Source organism: Bombina bombina, chromosome 2, assembly GCF_027579735.1.
Source record: "Bombina bombina isolate aBomBom1 chromosome 2, aBomBom1.pri, whole genome shotgun sequence".
NCBI classification, from domain to species: Eukaryota; Metazoa; Chordata; class Amphibia; order Anura; family Bombinatoridae; genus Bombina; species Bombina bombina.
The window spans coordinates 931,574,165-931,587,636 of record NC_069500.1 but is presented as its reverse complement, the minus strand read 5'-3'; the positions used below and the strand labels follow the sequence as shown (position 1 = coordinate 931,587,636).

Below are 13,472 nucleotides of genomic sequence, written 5' to 3'. Positions count from 1 at the left end.
GATCTCTGCTGAATACTTAAAGGGATCGTCTTGTCAAAATTAAACTTTTAAGACTCAGAGCAGGAAATTTTAAGCAACTTTCTAATTTACTCCTATTATCCATATTTCTTTGTTTTATTGGTATCTTTATTTGAAAAGCAGGAATGTATGTATAGGTGCCGGCCCATTTTTGGTTCAGCACCTGGGTAGCGCTTGCTCATTTGTGTTTAAATGTAGCCACCAATCACTACCCAGGAGCTGAACAAAAAATGGCCCGGCTCCTAAGCTTACATTCTCACTTTTTCAAATAAAGATACCAAGAGAATGAAGAAAATTGATAATAGGAGAAAACAGCCCTTTAAAATTTAAATTAACCAAATCCAGATAATGCAAGATAGCCACACATAGCTGTATTCCTTAAAGGCACAGTATACACCAATTTTCTTATAACTGCATGTAATAGACACTACTATAAAGAAGAATATGCACAGATACTGATCTAAAAATCCAGGATAAAACCGTTTAAAACTTACTTAGAAGCTCCCAGTTCAGCTCTGTTAATTAGGTTAGACTGGAACACTCACTGAAAAAGGCTGGGAAAGCAGGAATAGCAGTCCCTTCCCCCTTCTCTGCATATTAAAAGGCCCATTACATACACAACCAGGAGTCTGTAGACATCAGTATATATCAAAAACTTTGGGGATTGGTTAAGAGTCTCAAAATCAGCACAATGTTATTTAAAAAAAAAAAAAGCAAATCTATACATTTTTACAAAATCACCCCCAGATGGGCCATATAAATGGATCATCAACAAAACATTAATGCAAAGATTATATCAATTAGTTGCAATAAAGTAATTTGTCTCTGAAATATGTATTTATTCTGTACTAAATTAATTATCATAGTACAGGTAGCCCTCAGTTTATGCCGGGGTTAGGTTCCAGAAGGAATGGTTGTAAATCGAAACCGTTGTAAAATGAAACCCAGTTTATAATGTAAGTCAATGGGAAGTGAGGGAGATAGGTTCCAGGCCCCTCTCAAAATTGTCATAAGTAACACCTAATACATTCTTTTTAAAGCTTTGAAATGAAGACTTTAAATGCTAAACAGCTATATAAACCTAATAAAATAATCATACAATACAGAATAAATAATTCAACTAAGTTAAATGAACAAAAACATTTGCTAAACAGCATTATAAACCTAATAAAATAATCACACAACACAGACTTCACTTGCAGGAAGATCTTGTTCCTTTGAAATCTGCTCGATAGCTCAGGTCTGGTTAAACTGATTAATTTCAGTTTGCTTGGCTTTGTTGCAACACTTGCGGACAGCTCCGCCTACTGGCTATTTTAATAAATGCACTGCTTCTCAATGCTTTCAATAGCAGTCACATGACTGGAAAAAAAGGTTGTTATTCTGAAACGGTGTAAATTGAACCGTTGTAAAACGAGGGCCACCTGTACTGGGATATGTAGAAGTCCTGTAAATTTCCATATCAAGGACAATACTAATGATCATAGGTTTTCCCTGTTTGGTTAAAGGGACAGTAAACACTTTTAGATCTTAATGTAAAACAATTTTATTTAGTCAATATTCTTTGTTTATTTTTCTACCTTTTCCAAAAATTTAAGTCTGAAATGTAAATTTTTTCAAGGCCTGAAAATGGAAAGTGCGCACAGGATTTAAAAGCCTAACTTTGCCACATATCTGATCCTAATTTGCAGTTTGTTAGCCAAACAATGGGAATTTTGATTTAAGTCCAGATTTGGCTCTGCTAAATGAGGAAAGTAGTGGGTGACGTTTGACCATTGAAACACAATTTCTGGAAGCAAAGTGTTAATCTATTCTAATAACATTGAGATTCTGCAGATTATGAAAATATATTGGAAGATTAAATATAGTCAGAATTTGTGTGTGTATTTACCCTCTATCTAAGACATACAATGACATTCTAGAACAGTTTATTTCCTCAGGCCTCCCTAACAGGCCAGGTGAGCACAGGTGAAATAATCCTACTGGGTATCTTCTGTTCCTCCGCCCCCCCCCTTAATTTCCTCTTTTGGTTGGGTTGTGACATAGAGAGCAGTCTCACCCACTCTCTACATAGGCTTCCTAAGGGCTGGACTTCAAGCGTGTCATATGACACACACACTGATTGGATGTTCATTGGAATTGTCATAATAAAAAAGAGTTCATCCCAGTGGACCAGCATAACAATGTAATAGAAGCATTACCATAGGCACAGATTTAACCCTTTTCACTGATAGATTTTTTTTTTTTTTTTAAAAAGTACACGTTTTTAATGGCATTTAAGATTACATATATTGCATTTGATTAGCTGAAGTTTACCATCACCTTAAAGGGGCATTTAAGTCAAAATGAAACATTCATGATTGATATAGAGCATGTCATATTAAACAATGTTTCAATTTATTTCTGTTATGAAATTTGCTTTGTTCTTTTTGTATCCTTTGTTAAAAAGTAGCCATAGAAGTAGCATTTTACTACTTGGAGCTAGCTTAGCACATCCAGTGGACCAATGACAAGAGGCATATATGTGCATACACCAATCACCAATTAGCTCCTTCTAGTGCATTTGCTGCTACTGAGGTTATGTGCACATGCTTTTCAACATAGGATATCAAAAGAACAAAGTGATTTTGATATTAGAAGTGCAAAGTTGTTTAAAATGATATGATGTATCTGGATCATAAAAGTTTAATTTGAACTTTTTTGCCTCTTTAATAATATAGAATATAGAATATATATATATAGAACACAAAATTGTAGCTATATAAAAAAAGGAAATGAAAATCAAAGCTGTATTGTTTTACTAATATATGCTTTTGATTTAGTACAAATTTGCCATGGCAGCCCAATTTCATGAAGTAATAAAAGTATACTAGTTTTACCATTTTTACACTTATTGCGCAAGTAGTGGTTTATTTTATTTTTTCCTAAAGATGTCAGTATTTTTGTTTCTGGTATTCACTGTTCAGAATATAACTTTTACTTTAAAGGGACATGAAACCCAAAAAAATTATTTCATGATTTAGGTAGAACATACAATTTTAAACAACTTTTCAGTTTACTTCTATTATCAAATTTCCTTCATTCTCTTGGTATCATTTGTTGAAAAAGCTACTGGTGTCTAACTGAACACATGGGCGAACCAATGACAATTGGTATATATATTCATTCACCAATCAGCAGCTAGAAGCTAGGTTCTTTGCTGCTCCTGAGCTTACCTAGATAAACATTTCAGCAAAGGATAACAAGAGAAGGAAACAAATTAAATAATAGAAGTAAATTGGAAAGTTATTTAAAATTGTATGCTCTGTCTAAAACATAAATGTCTAATTATGACTTTACTGTCCCTTTAACCCAGTGTTTCTCAATTCCAGTCCTCAAGTTCCCCCTAAAATACCAGATGTTAAAGGGACACTGAGCCCAAATTTTTTCTTTTGTAATTCAGAAAGAGCTTGCAATTTTAATCAACTTTCTAATTTACTCCTATTATCAATTTTTCTTCGTTCTCTTGCTATCATTATTTGAAAAAGAAGGCATCTAAGTTTTTTTTGTTTCAGTACTCTGGACAGCACTTTTTTATTGGTGGATGAATTTATCCACCAATCAGCAAGGACAACCCAGGTTGTTTACCAAAAATGGGCCGGCATCTAAACTTACATTCTTGCATTTCAAATAAAGATACCAAGAGAATGAAGAAAATTTGATACTAGGAGTAAATTAGAAAGTTGCTTAAAATTTCATGCTCAATCTGAATCACAAAATATTTTTTTGGGGTACAGTGTCCCTTTAATGATTGCTGATATAGAGCACAGGTGAAATAATCAGCTAAAGGGCGAGAACAGTTTAGTAACCATAATTACTGATTATTTCACCTGTTCTCTAGTTCAGCTATAAAAAAAAATCTGCCCTGTTAGGGGTATTTGAAAACTGGAGTTGAGAAACACTGCTTGAACCTAATTATTTATAAAGTTTGATACTTTGTAAGTGATTTGTAACACAGTTGATGGTTAAATGTAACAATATGTAATGTGTAACAACATAATTGCCATTCTAAACCTGTATTTTTTTTCTGTGTGCCCTTAAAGGCAGATATAGTTCATGTTGTAATGGAAAAGCCTGAGTCTGGAGAGTTGGGATTTTCCTTGGTGGGAGGCGAATTTGGTATTTTTGTGAAGTCCGTCAGTCCTGGGGGTGTAGCTGACAGAGAGGGAAGCTTACAGGTTGGAGACAGATTGCTTCAGGTAATTTATTATTGTGTTTTCCCTTTGGTTGCTGTGTAAAAGGGTTGATTATAGCACTGGGTTTGCAAACAGTACTTTCTGATGCTGCTGTTAAAGGGACAGTCTTACACCAGAATTTATATTTATATTGTTTAAAAAGATAGACAATCCCTTTATTACCTATTCCCTAGTTTTGCACAACCAACACAGTTATATAAATAAACTTTTTACCTCTGTGATTACCTTGTATCCAATCCTCTGAAAACTGTCCCCTTATTTCAGTTCTTTTGACAGATATCCATTTTAGCCAATCAGAGCTGGCTCACCTGAACTCCACGTGCATGAGCACATTGTTATCTATATGACACACATGGACTAACACCCTCTAGTAGTGAAAAAGTGTTAACATGCCCTGAGAGAAGAGGCGGCCTTCAAGGGCTTAGAAATTAGCATATGAACCTCCTAGGCTTAGCTTTCAACTAAGAATACCAAGAGAACAAAGCAAAATTGGTGATAAAAGTAAATTGGAAAATTGTTTAAAATGACATTCTCTATCTGAATCATGAAAGTTTATTTTGGACTAGACTGTCCCTTTAAGATGATTATTAGTGTAATTACAGAGACTTTAAAGGGACACTGTGCTGTAAAATGGTGTTTCCATTTCTAGTGACTTGCTGCAGATTACAAAATATATCAGAAATCCCTCTTTAGGTTGATTTTTGTATACGAAGTAGCTGTTTTTGCTTATTGAGAACACTGCCTATTTAAATGGGCTGGGCTTGCAGAAAGGACAGATAACCTTATTTTATCTATTTCTCTATGCACCTCTCCTTATCATATCTTTATCTATTTATACACAAAGACTGATATTAAAGGGACATTTAACCCAAAAAAATTATTTCATGATTCAGATAGAGGACACAATTTTTAAAAAGTTTCCAATTTACTTCTGTTATCAAATTTGTTTCATTCTCATGTTATTCTTTGTTGAAGAGATACCTAGGTAGGTAGCGTGCACATGCCTGAAGCACTCCACAACAGGAAATAGTGCTGCCATCTAGTGCCCCTGTTAATGTATAACATTGTTGCAAAACTACTGCTATATAGTGCTGCAAACACGTGCACACTCTTGAGCTTACATTTCTGCTTTTCCACAAAGGATAACAAGAAAACTAACTTAATTTGATAATAGAAGTAAATTAGAAAGTTGTTTAAAATGTTATGTTCTATCTAAATCATGAAAGAAAAAAATTGGGTTTTATGTTTCTTTAAGAGCAATTTACATTTATAGGGGCAGTCAAGTCCAAAAAAACTTTCATGATTTAAATAGGGCATTCAATTGTAAACACTTTTCCAATTTACTTTTATCACCAATTTTGCTTTGTTCTCTTGGACGCTAAACCTAGGAGGTTCATATGCTAATTTCTTAGACCTGGAAGACCCCCTTTAATCTGAAAGTCTAGAGGATGTTAGTTCATGTGTTTCATATAGATAACATTGAGCTCACGCATGTGAAGTTACCTAGGAGTGAGCACTGATTGGCTAAAATGCAAGTCTGTCAAATGAACTGAAATAAGGGGGCAGTCTGCAGAGGCCTAGATACAAGGTAATCACAGAGGTAAAAAGTGTATTATTGTAACTGTGTTTGTTATGCAAAACTGGGGAATGGGTAATAAAGGGATTATCTATCTTTTTAAAAAACAAAAATTCTGGTGTTGACTATCCCTTTAAGTATCTATCACTCCCACCCTCCACTGAGTCTCGTTTACATAGCTCTTCTTTAGAGAATATAAAAATATTCATATTTCAATATAGGTGGTGGGGAACAGGAGACATCGGCTATTTCAAATGACAAAATAAAAGTAAACAATCTATTTAAAGGGACATTCCAGCCAAAATTGGAATCCACATAGATGCCTTTCAGTTTTGAATAGAAGCATTTTTGAGATAAACATGTTTTCGCAAAAATGCTTCTAATAAAAGCTATAGCTGTTTCAAAAGTGTATTTAAGCATGCACTGTGCACCAGCATTTTAAACACAGCACTTGCTCAGAGAGCCTAAGGTGTTTGTACCATCTGGTAATGACTAAATTTGTTAATTGCTGACATGATACAAGCCGCACTGGTTCTCTGAGCAGCTGCAGTATTTAAAATGCTGGTGCACTGAGAATATCTAGCTATGGTTCACATGCACGTGCAGAGAAAAATGTTAACACTAAAACAGTGATAACATTTACTTGAAGCATTTTTGCCAATACATGTATATTGCAAATATGTTTCTTTTCAAATATGTCATTCATCTATGTGCATTTAAATTTTAACCAAAATGTCCCTTTAAAGGGGAGGAATAATAAAATAAATAAAAAAATGTTATATACTCAAACAGGTGAAATGGATCATTGGGAACATTTTTAATGGGATACAGTTTTACAGTACAATTGTCCCGTTAACTTTAAAGGACAAATCCAAGTATTAAATATTTAAAAGGGTTGCACTTGCATTACAAAATTAGTCTTGTCCTTCAATAATAAGACAGTAAATAAATACTTATGTATCTAAGTGCTGAATTCCCACAACTACATTTCTATTGTTATAAGTTGGTTGTTGCTTATGGTTATTACTGCAAAAATATTGTAAGTAAACTTAGTGCAGTCTTATTTTACTCAAATCAAGAGACTGTGCGCTAATACTCAGCCTCTTGTATAATGCAGGGACTAAACCACATTGCAGATGTGTTCCCCTCTGCAAGAGCTAAACTGGGAGGCTTAAGTTCTTAAAGGGACATTATACGCTAGATTTTTCTTTGCATAAAGGTTTTGTAGATTACCTGTTTATATAGCTCATACAGCTTTTTTTTTTTTTTTTAAATGTATAGTTTTGCTTATTTTTAAATAACATTGCTCTGATTTTCAGACTTTTAACCAAGCCCCAAAGTTTTAGGAGAATACTGATGTATACCTACTCCAGCTTGCTCCTGTTTGTGTAAAGAGGCTTTTCATATGCAGAGGAAGGGGGAGGGGGAGTGTCTGCTATCTCCCACTTGCAGTGGGTGTTCCTGCTACCTTTTCAACAGAGCTAAACTGGGAGCTTCTAAGTACATTTTTAAACGGTTTTATACTGGATTTTTAGATCAGCATCTGTGCATATTATTCTTTATAATAGTGTCTATTACATGCAGTTATATGAAAATTGGTGTATACTGTCCCTTTAAAGATAACGGGCATTAAATAAAATCATGTGGGTACATTTGTTAAATCATAAGAAATATACTAATGTCAATAAATTAAAATTAAACCAATATAAAATCAAATAAAGGATACATCACAACATAAAAAAATAAATGAATAGCCACAGCATCACTGTATAAAAAGGACAACAGTCCTTTCTTTCATGTAAATGGCAAGAGTCCATGAGCTAGTGACATATGGGATATACATTCCTACTAGGAGGGGGCAACGTTTCCCAAACCTCAAAATGCCTATAAATACACCTCCCACCACACACATACTTTAGTTTTACAAACTTTGCCTCCTATGGAGGTGGTGAAGTAAGTTTGTGCTTGATTTCTTCTATGATAAGCGCTTCTAAGCATTCTGAAGCCCAATTCCTCTGAGTACAGTGTTTGTCAGAGGGACGTGAAGGCAGTATTGCCTGTTGATTTTTATGGTTTCACTCATGGGAAATCTTTTCAAGGGTTCTCTGTTATCGGTCTCAGGGATTCATCTCCTACCTCCCTTTTCAGATCGACAATATACTCTTATACCATTACATCTGCTGATAGTTTTCAGTACTGGTTTGGCTGTCTGCTATATGTGGATGGGTGTCTTCGGTAAGTATGTATCATTATTTAAGACACTCTCAGCTATGTTTGGCGTTTTATGTTTTAATATTAAGTTTTAAATATATGTATTTACTTATATTTGCTATGAGTCAGGCCTATGCGTATTTTCCCTTTGCAGTCTAACAGTTTCAGTATGGGAATCATGTTTTAGGAATTATTTTTTACCTGGGGTTTAGTCTTTTTTTTTTTCCAATTTAACTTGCTTTTTCTTATTTTCGCAGGCAAACTAGGCTTGCAAGGGCACAATAATGCTGTTATTTATTGCGTCATTTTTGGCTCAAAACTTTTTTTGGTGCGAATTTCGTCTACAGTGGCGCAAGTTTCATCATCTCCTGTGTCTTTGTTGACTTTAGGTTGTTGGTGCGAAGTCGCACTTGTTATGACGCGAGTTGCGTGATTTCTGGATTTTGGTTGGCGCCAAAAAATGTTTCATTACTATTTGCGTTTTGCGTCATACTTGGCGCCAAATATATTTTAGTTATTTTACCCCACTTCCTTTATACTTTTGCTCTCTTTATATTCTAGAGAGCTATGCTGTTTGCTTTTCTGCCTATTTAGCATATGCATTTTTTCTCATTCCTGAAACTGCTATATGAGGAAATTGGATATTTGTTTAAATGTTATTTTTTCTTTTACATTTTTGCAAAGATGTCTCAGTCTGATCCTGCCTCAGAAGCTACTGTAGGAACCATGCTGCCTGAACACAGTTCTACCAAAGCTAAGTGTATCTGTTGTAAGCAAGCTGAGATTATATCTCCGGCTGTATTATGTAACAATTGTCATGATAAGCTTTTGCAAGCCGATAATGTTTCTATTAGTACTAGTACAGCACCTGTTGTTCCCTCAATATCTAATGTATATGATATCTCTGTTGATATTCAAAATCATATTGCTGATGCAATACAGAAGGCTATGTCTGGTATTCCACTTTCTAATAAACGTAAAAGGTCTTTAAAAACTTCTTATACTACTGATGAAATTTGTATTGACAGACAACATACTGAAATATCCTCCTCTGATGAGGATCTCTCTGGTTTAGAGGATCCTACTTCAGACATTGAAATTGATAAATCTGAATTGAATATATTTGTTCTTTATTGAAAGAAGTATTCGTTACTTTGGATATTGAGGAGTCTGATCCTCTTGCTAACAAATCCAGTAAGCGTTTAAATTCTGTTTTTAAACCTCCTGTGATTACTCCTGAGGTTTTTCCTGTTCCAGATGCTGTTTCTGATGTGATTACTAAGGAATGGTCTAAGCCTGGTGCTGCTTTTAATCCTTTTTTCTAGGTTCAAGAAGTTATATCCTTTACCAGTGGCTAAATTGGAGAATTGGTGAAAAGTCCCTAAGGTTGATTGGGCTATTTCTACTCTTGCCATACGTACTACTATTCTTATGGAAGATAGTATTTATTTTAAGGATCCTTTAGATAGGAAGATTGAATCTTATCTAAGGAAAGCTTATTTACATTCTGGCTATATTCTCAAGCCTGCCATTTCTATGGCTGATGTTGCAGCTGCATCAACTTTTTGGTTGGATAGCTTAGCACATCAGGAAGCAGATCCTGATTTGTCTAGCATTATTCGTTTGCTTCAACATGCTAATCATTTTATCTGTGATGCTATTTTTTATATCATCAAGATTGATGTTAAATCCATGTCTTTAGCTATTTTAGCTAGAAGAGCTTTATGGCTTAAATCTTGGAATGCTGTCATGGTATCTAAATCTAGATTATTATCTCTATATTTCCAGGGTAATAATTTATTTGGTTCTCAGTTGGATTCTATTATTTCCACTATCACCGGGGAAGGGAGTTTTTTTTGCCTCAAGATAAAATATCTAAGGGTAAATCTAGAGCTTCTAATAGTTTTCGTTCCTTTCGTCAGAATAGAGAACAGAAAACCACTCCTTCCCCTAAGGACTCTGGTTCCAATTTGAAGCCGTCTTCAAGGTGGAATAAATCCAAGCCTTTTAAGAAACCAAAGCCAGCCCCCAAGTCTGTATGAAGGTGTGGCCCTCAATCCAGTTCAGCTGGTGGGGGGAAGATTGAAATTATTTCAAGACATTTGGGCAGATTCTGTTCAAAATCAGTGGATTCAGAGCATTGTCTCTCAAGTGTATCAAATAGGTTTCAGAGTAAGACCTCCTTTGAGAAGATTCTTTCTCTCTCACGTTCCAACAAATCCTGTGAAAGCTCAGGCTTTTCTGAAGTGTGTTTCAGATCTAGAGCTTTCAGGGGAAATTATACCAGTTCCGCTTCAGGAACAGAGTCTGGGGTTTTAATCGAATCTATTCATTGTCCCAAAAAAAGAAAATTCATTCAGACCAGTTCTGGATCTGAAGTTTTTTAATCGTTTTGTAAGGGTCCCAACTTTCAAGATGATGACTATAAGGACTATTCTACCTTTTGTTCAGCAAGGTCATTAAATGTCCACAATAGACTTACAGAACGCTTATCTTTATATTCTGATTCATCCAGATCACTATTAGTTTCTGAGATTCTCTTTTCTAAACAAGCATTACCAATTTGTCGCTCTTCTATTTGGCCTAGCAACAGCTCCAAGGATCTTTTCAAAGGTTCTCAGTGCCCTTCTATCTGTAATCAGAGAGCAGGGTATTGCTGTGTTCCCTTATTTGGACAATATCTTAGTACTGGCTCAATCTTTTCATTTAGCAGAATCTCACACAAATCAACTAGTGTTGTTTCTTCGAAGACATGGTTGGAGGATCAATTTACCAAAGAGTTTCTTGATTCCTCATACAAAGGTCACCTTTTTAGGTTTCCAGATAGATTCAGTGTCCATAACTCTGTCTTTAACAGACGAGACAAACGAAATTTGGTTTAAGCCTGTCGAAACCTTCAGTCTCGATCATTCCCTTCAGTGGCTATGTGCATGGAAGTTTTAGGTCTCATAACTGCATCGGACGTGATCCACTCGTTTTCATATGAGACCTCTGCAGCTTTGCATGCTGAATCAATGGTGCAGGGATTATACTCAGATATCACAATTGATATACTTAAATCCCAACATTCAACTCTCTCTGTCTTGGTGGTTGGACCATCATCGGATTATTCAAGGGGCCTCTTTTGTTCATCCTTCCTGGACTGTAGTCTCGACAGATGCAAGTCTTTCAGGTTGGGGAGCTGTCTGTGGGTCTCTGACAGCACAAGGGGTTTGGAAACCTCAAGAGGCGAGATTACCAATCAATATTTTAGAACTCCTTGCTATTTTCATGGCTCTTCAGGCTTGACCTCTATTAAAGAGAGAACTGTTCATTTGCTTTCAGACAGACAATATCACCACTGTGGCATATGTCAATCATCAGGGAGGGACTTGCAATCCTTTAACAATAAAAGAAGTATCACGGATACTTTCTTGGGCGGAATCCAACTCCTGTCTAATTTCTGCGATTCATATCCCAGGTGTAGACAATTGGGAAACGGATTATCTCAGCTGTCAGACTTTACATCCAGGGGAGTGGTCTCCCCATCCAGATGTGTTTTTTTCAGATTGTACAGATCTGGGGTCTTCCAGAAATAGATCTGATGGCTTCCCATCTAAACAGGAAACTTCCCAGATACCTTTCCAGGTCCAGGGATCCTTAGGCGGAGATGGTAGATGCGTTAGCAGTTCCTTGGTCTTCCCAACTTGCTTTTATTTTTCCGCCACTAGTTCTTCAAAGGGTAATCTCCAAGATCATAATGGAACAATCGCATGTGTTTCTGATAACACCAGCATAGCCTCACAGGTTTTGGTATGCGGATCTTGTCCGGATGTCCAGTTGCCAACCTTGGTCACTTCCTTTAAGGCTAGACCTTCTGTCTCAAGGGCCGTTTTTCCATCAGGATCTCATATCACTAAATTTGAAGGTATGGAAATTGAACGTTTAGTGCTTAGTCATAAAGGTTTCTCTGACTCAGTGATTAATACTATGTTGCAGGCTTATAAGTCTGTTTCAAGGAAGATTTATTATCGGGTTTGGAAAACCTATATTTTATGGTGTTCTTCTCATAAATTCTCTTGGCATTCTTTTAGAATTCCTAGAATTTTACAGTTTCTTCAGGACGGTTTGACTAAAGGTTTGTCTGCAAGTACTTTGAAGGGTCAAATCTCTGCTCTTTCTTTTTTATTTCATAGAAAGATTGCTAAACTTCCTGATATTCACTGTTTTGTTCAGGCTTTGGTCCGTATCAAGCCTGTTATTAAGTCTATTTCTCCTCCATGAAGTCTTAATTTGGTTTTGAAGGCTTTGCAGGCTCCTCCTTTTGAGCCTATGCATTCTTTGGATATTAAACTACTTTCTTGGAAAGTGTTGTTCCTTTTTGCTATCTCTTCTGCTAGAAGAGTTTCTGAATTGTCTGCTCTCTTGTGAGTCTCTTTTTCTGATTTTCCATCAGGATAAAGCTGTTTTGCGGACTTTTAAATTTCTTCCTAAGGTTGTGAATTCTAACAACATTAGTAGGGAAATTGTTGTTCCTACTTTGTGTCCGAATCCTAAGAATTATCTTGAGAAATCGTTACATTCTTTGGATGTGGTAAGAGCTTTGAAATACTATGTGGAGGCTACTAAGGATTTCAGGAAGACTTCTAGTCTATTTGTTGTCTTTTCTGGTTCTATGGAAGGTCAGAAAGCCTCTGCCATTTATTTGGCATCTTGGTTAAAGCTTTTGATTCACAAGGCTTATTTGGAGGCGGGACAGTCTCCGCCTTAGAGAATTACAACTCATTCTACTAGATCAGTTGCCACTTCGTGGGCTTTTAACAATGAAGCTTCAGTTGATTTGCAAAGCAGCAACTTGGTCTTCTTTGCATACATTTACTAAATTTTACCATTTTGATGTATTTGCTTCTTCTGAAGCAGTCTTTGGTAGAAAAGTTCTTCAGGAAGCTTTCTCAGTTTAATACATCTGCTTATATTTTAAGTTTTTTTCCTGAAATTTATAGAAACACTTATTTTTTGTTTGGATTTAATTTCTTTGCGGAAATAGCTGTTTTTATTTTTATCCTACCCTTTCTAGTGACTCTTCTGTGGACTTCCACATCTTGGGTATTTTATCCCATACGTCACTAGCTCATGGTCTCTTGCCATTTACATAAAAGAAAACATAATTTATGTAAGAACTTACCTGATAAATTCATGTCTTTCAAAATGGCAAGAGTCCATGAGGCCCACCCTGTTTTTGGTGGTTAGATTTTTTTTGTATAAAAGCACAATATTATTCTCCAGTTCCTCTTTATATATGTCCATAAACAGAAATGTTTTTATGTTGCTTAAAGGCGCTTTGTACTGTAAATGTTTCTACCCATACATGTGTTCCCAATGGTCCATTTTATCTGCCGGAGTGTATTTGTTTTCAAACAGCTCCTCTATCTTTATTTTGAAACCATTGATTT

The 13,472-nt window shown here is 35.6% G+C and overlaps 1 protein-coding gene across 2 annotated transcripts in view; it reads left to right on the top strand.

The window, feature by feature from the left end:
• Positions 1-13,472, top strand: part of PTPN13 (protein tyrosine phosphatase non-receptor type 13) — a 565,956-nt gene that overhangs the window by 481,642 nt on the left and 70,842 nt on the right. The window contains exon 38 of one of the 2 annotated variants that reach the window (XM_053703379.1): positions 4,101-4,256. The exons of the other annotated variant lie outside the window; for it this stretch is intronic. Coding sequence (XP_053559354.1) covers positions 4,101-4,256 — 156 coding nt within the window. The remainder of the gene's footprint in view (positions 1-4,100; positions 4,257-13,472) is intronic. 2 annotated transcript variants of the gene reach the window in all.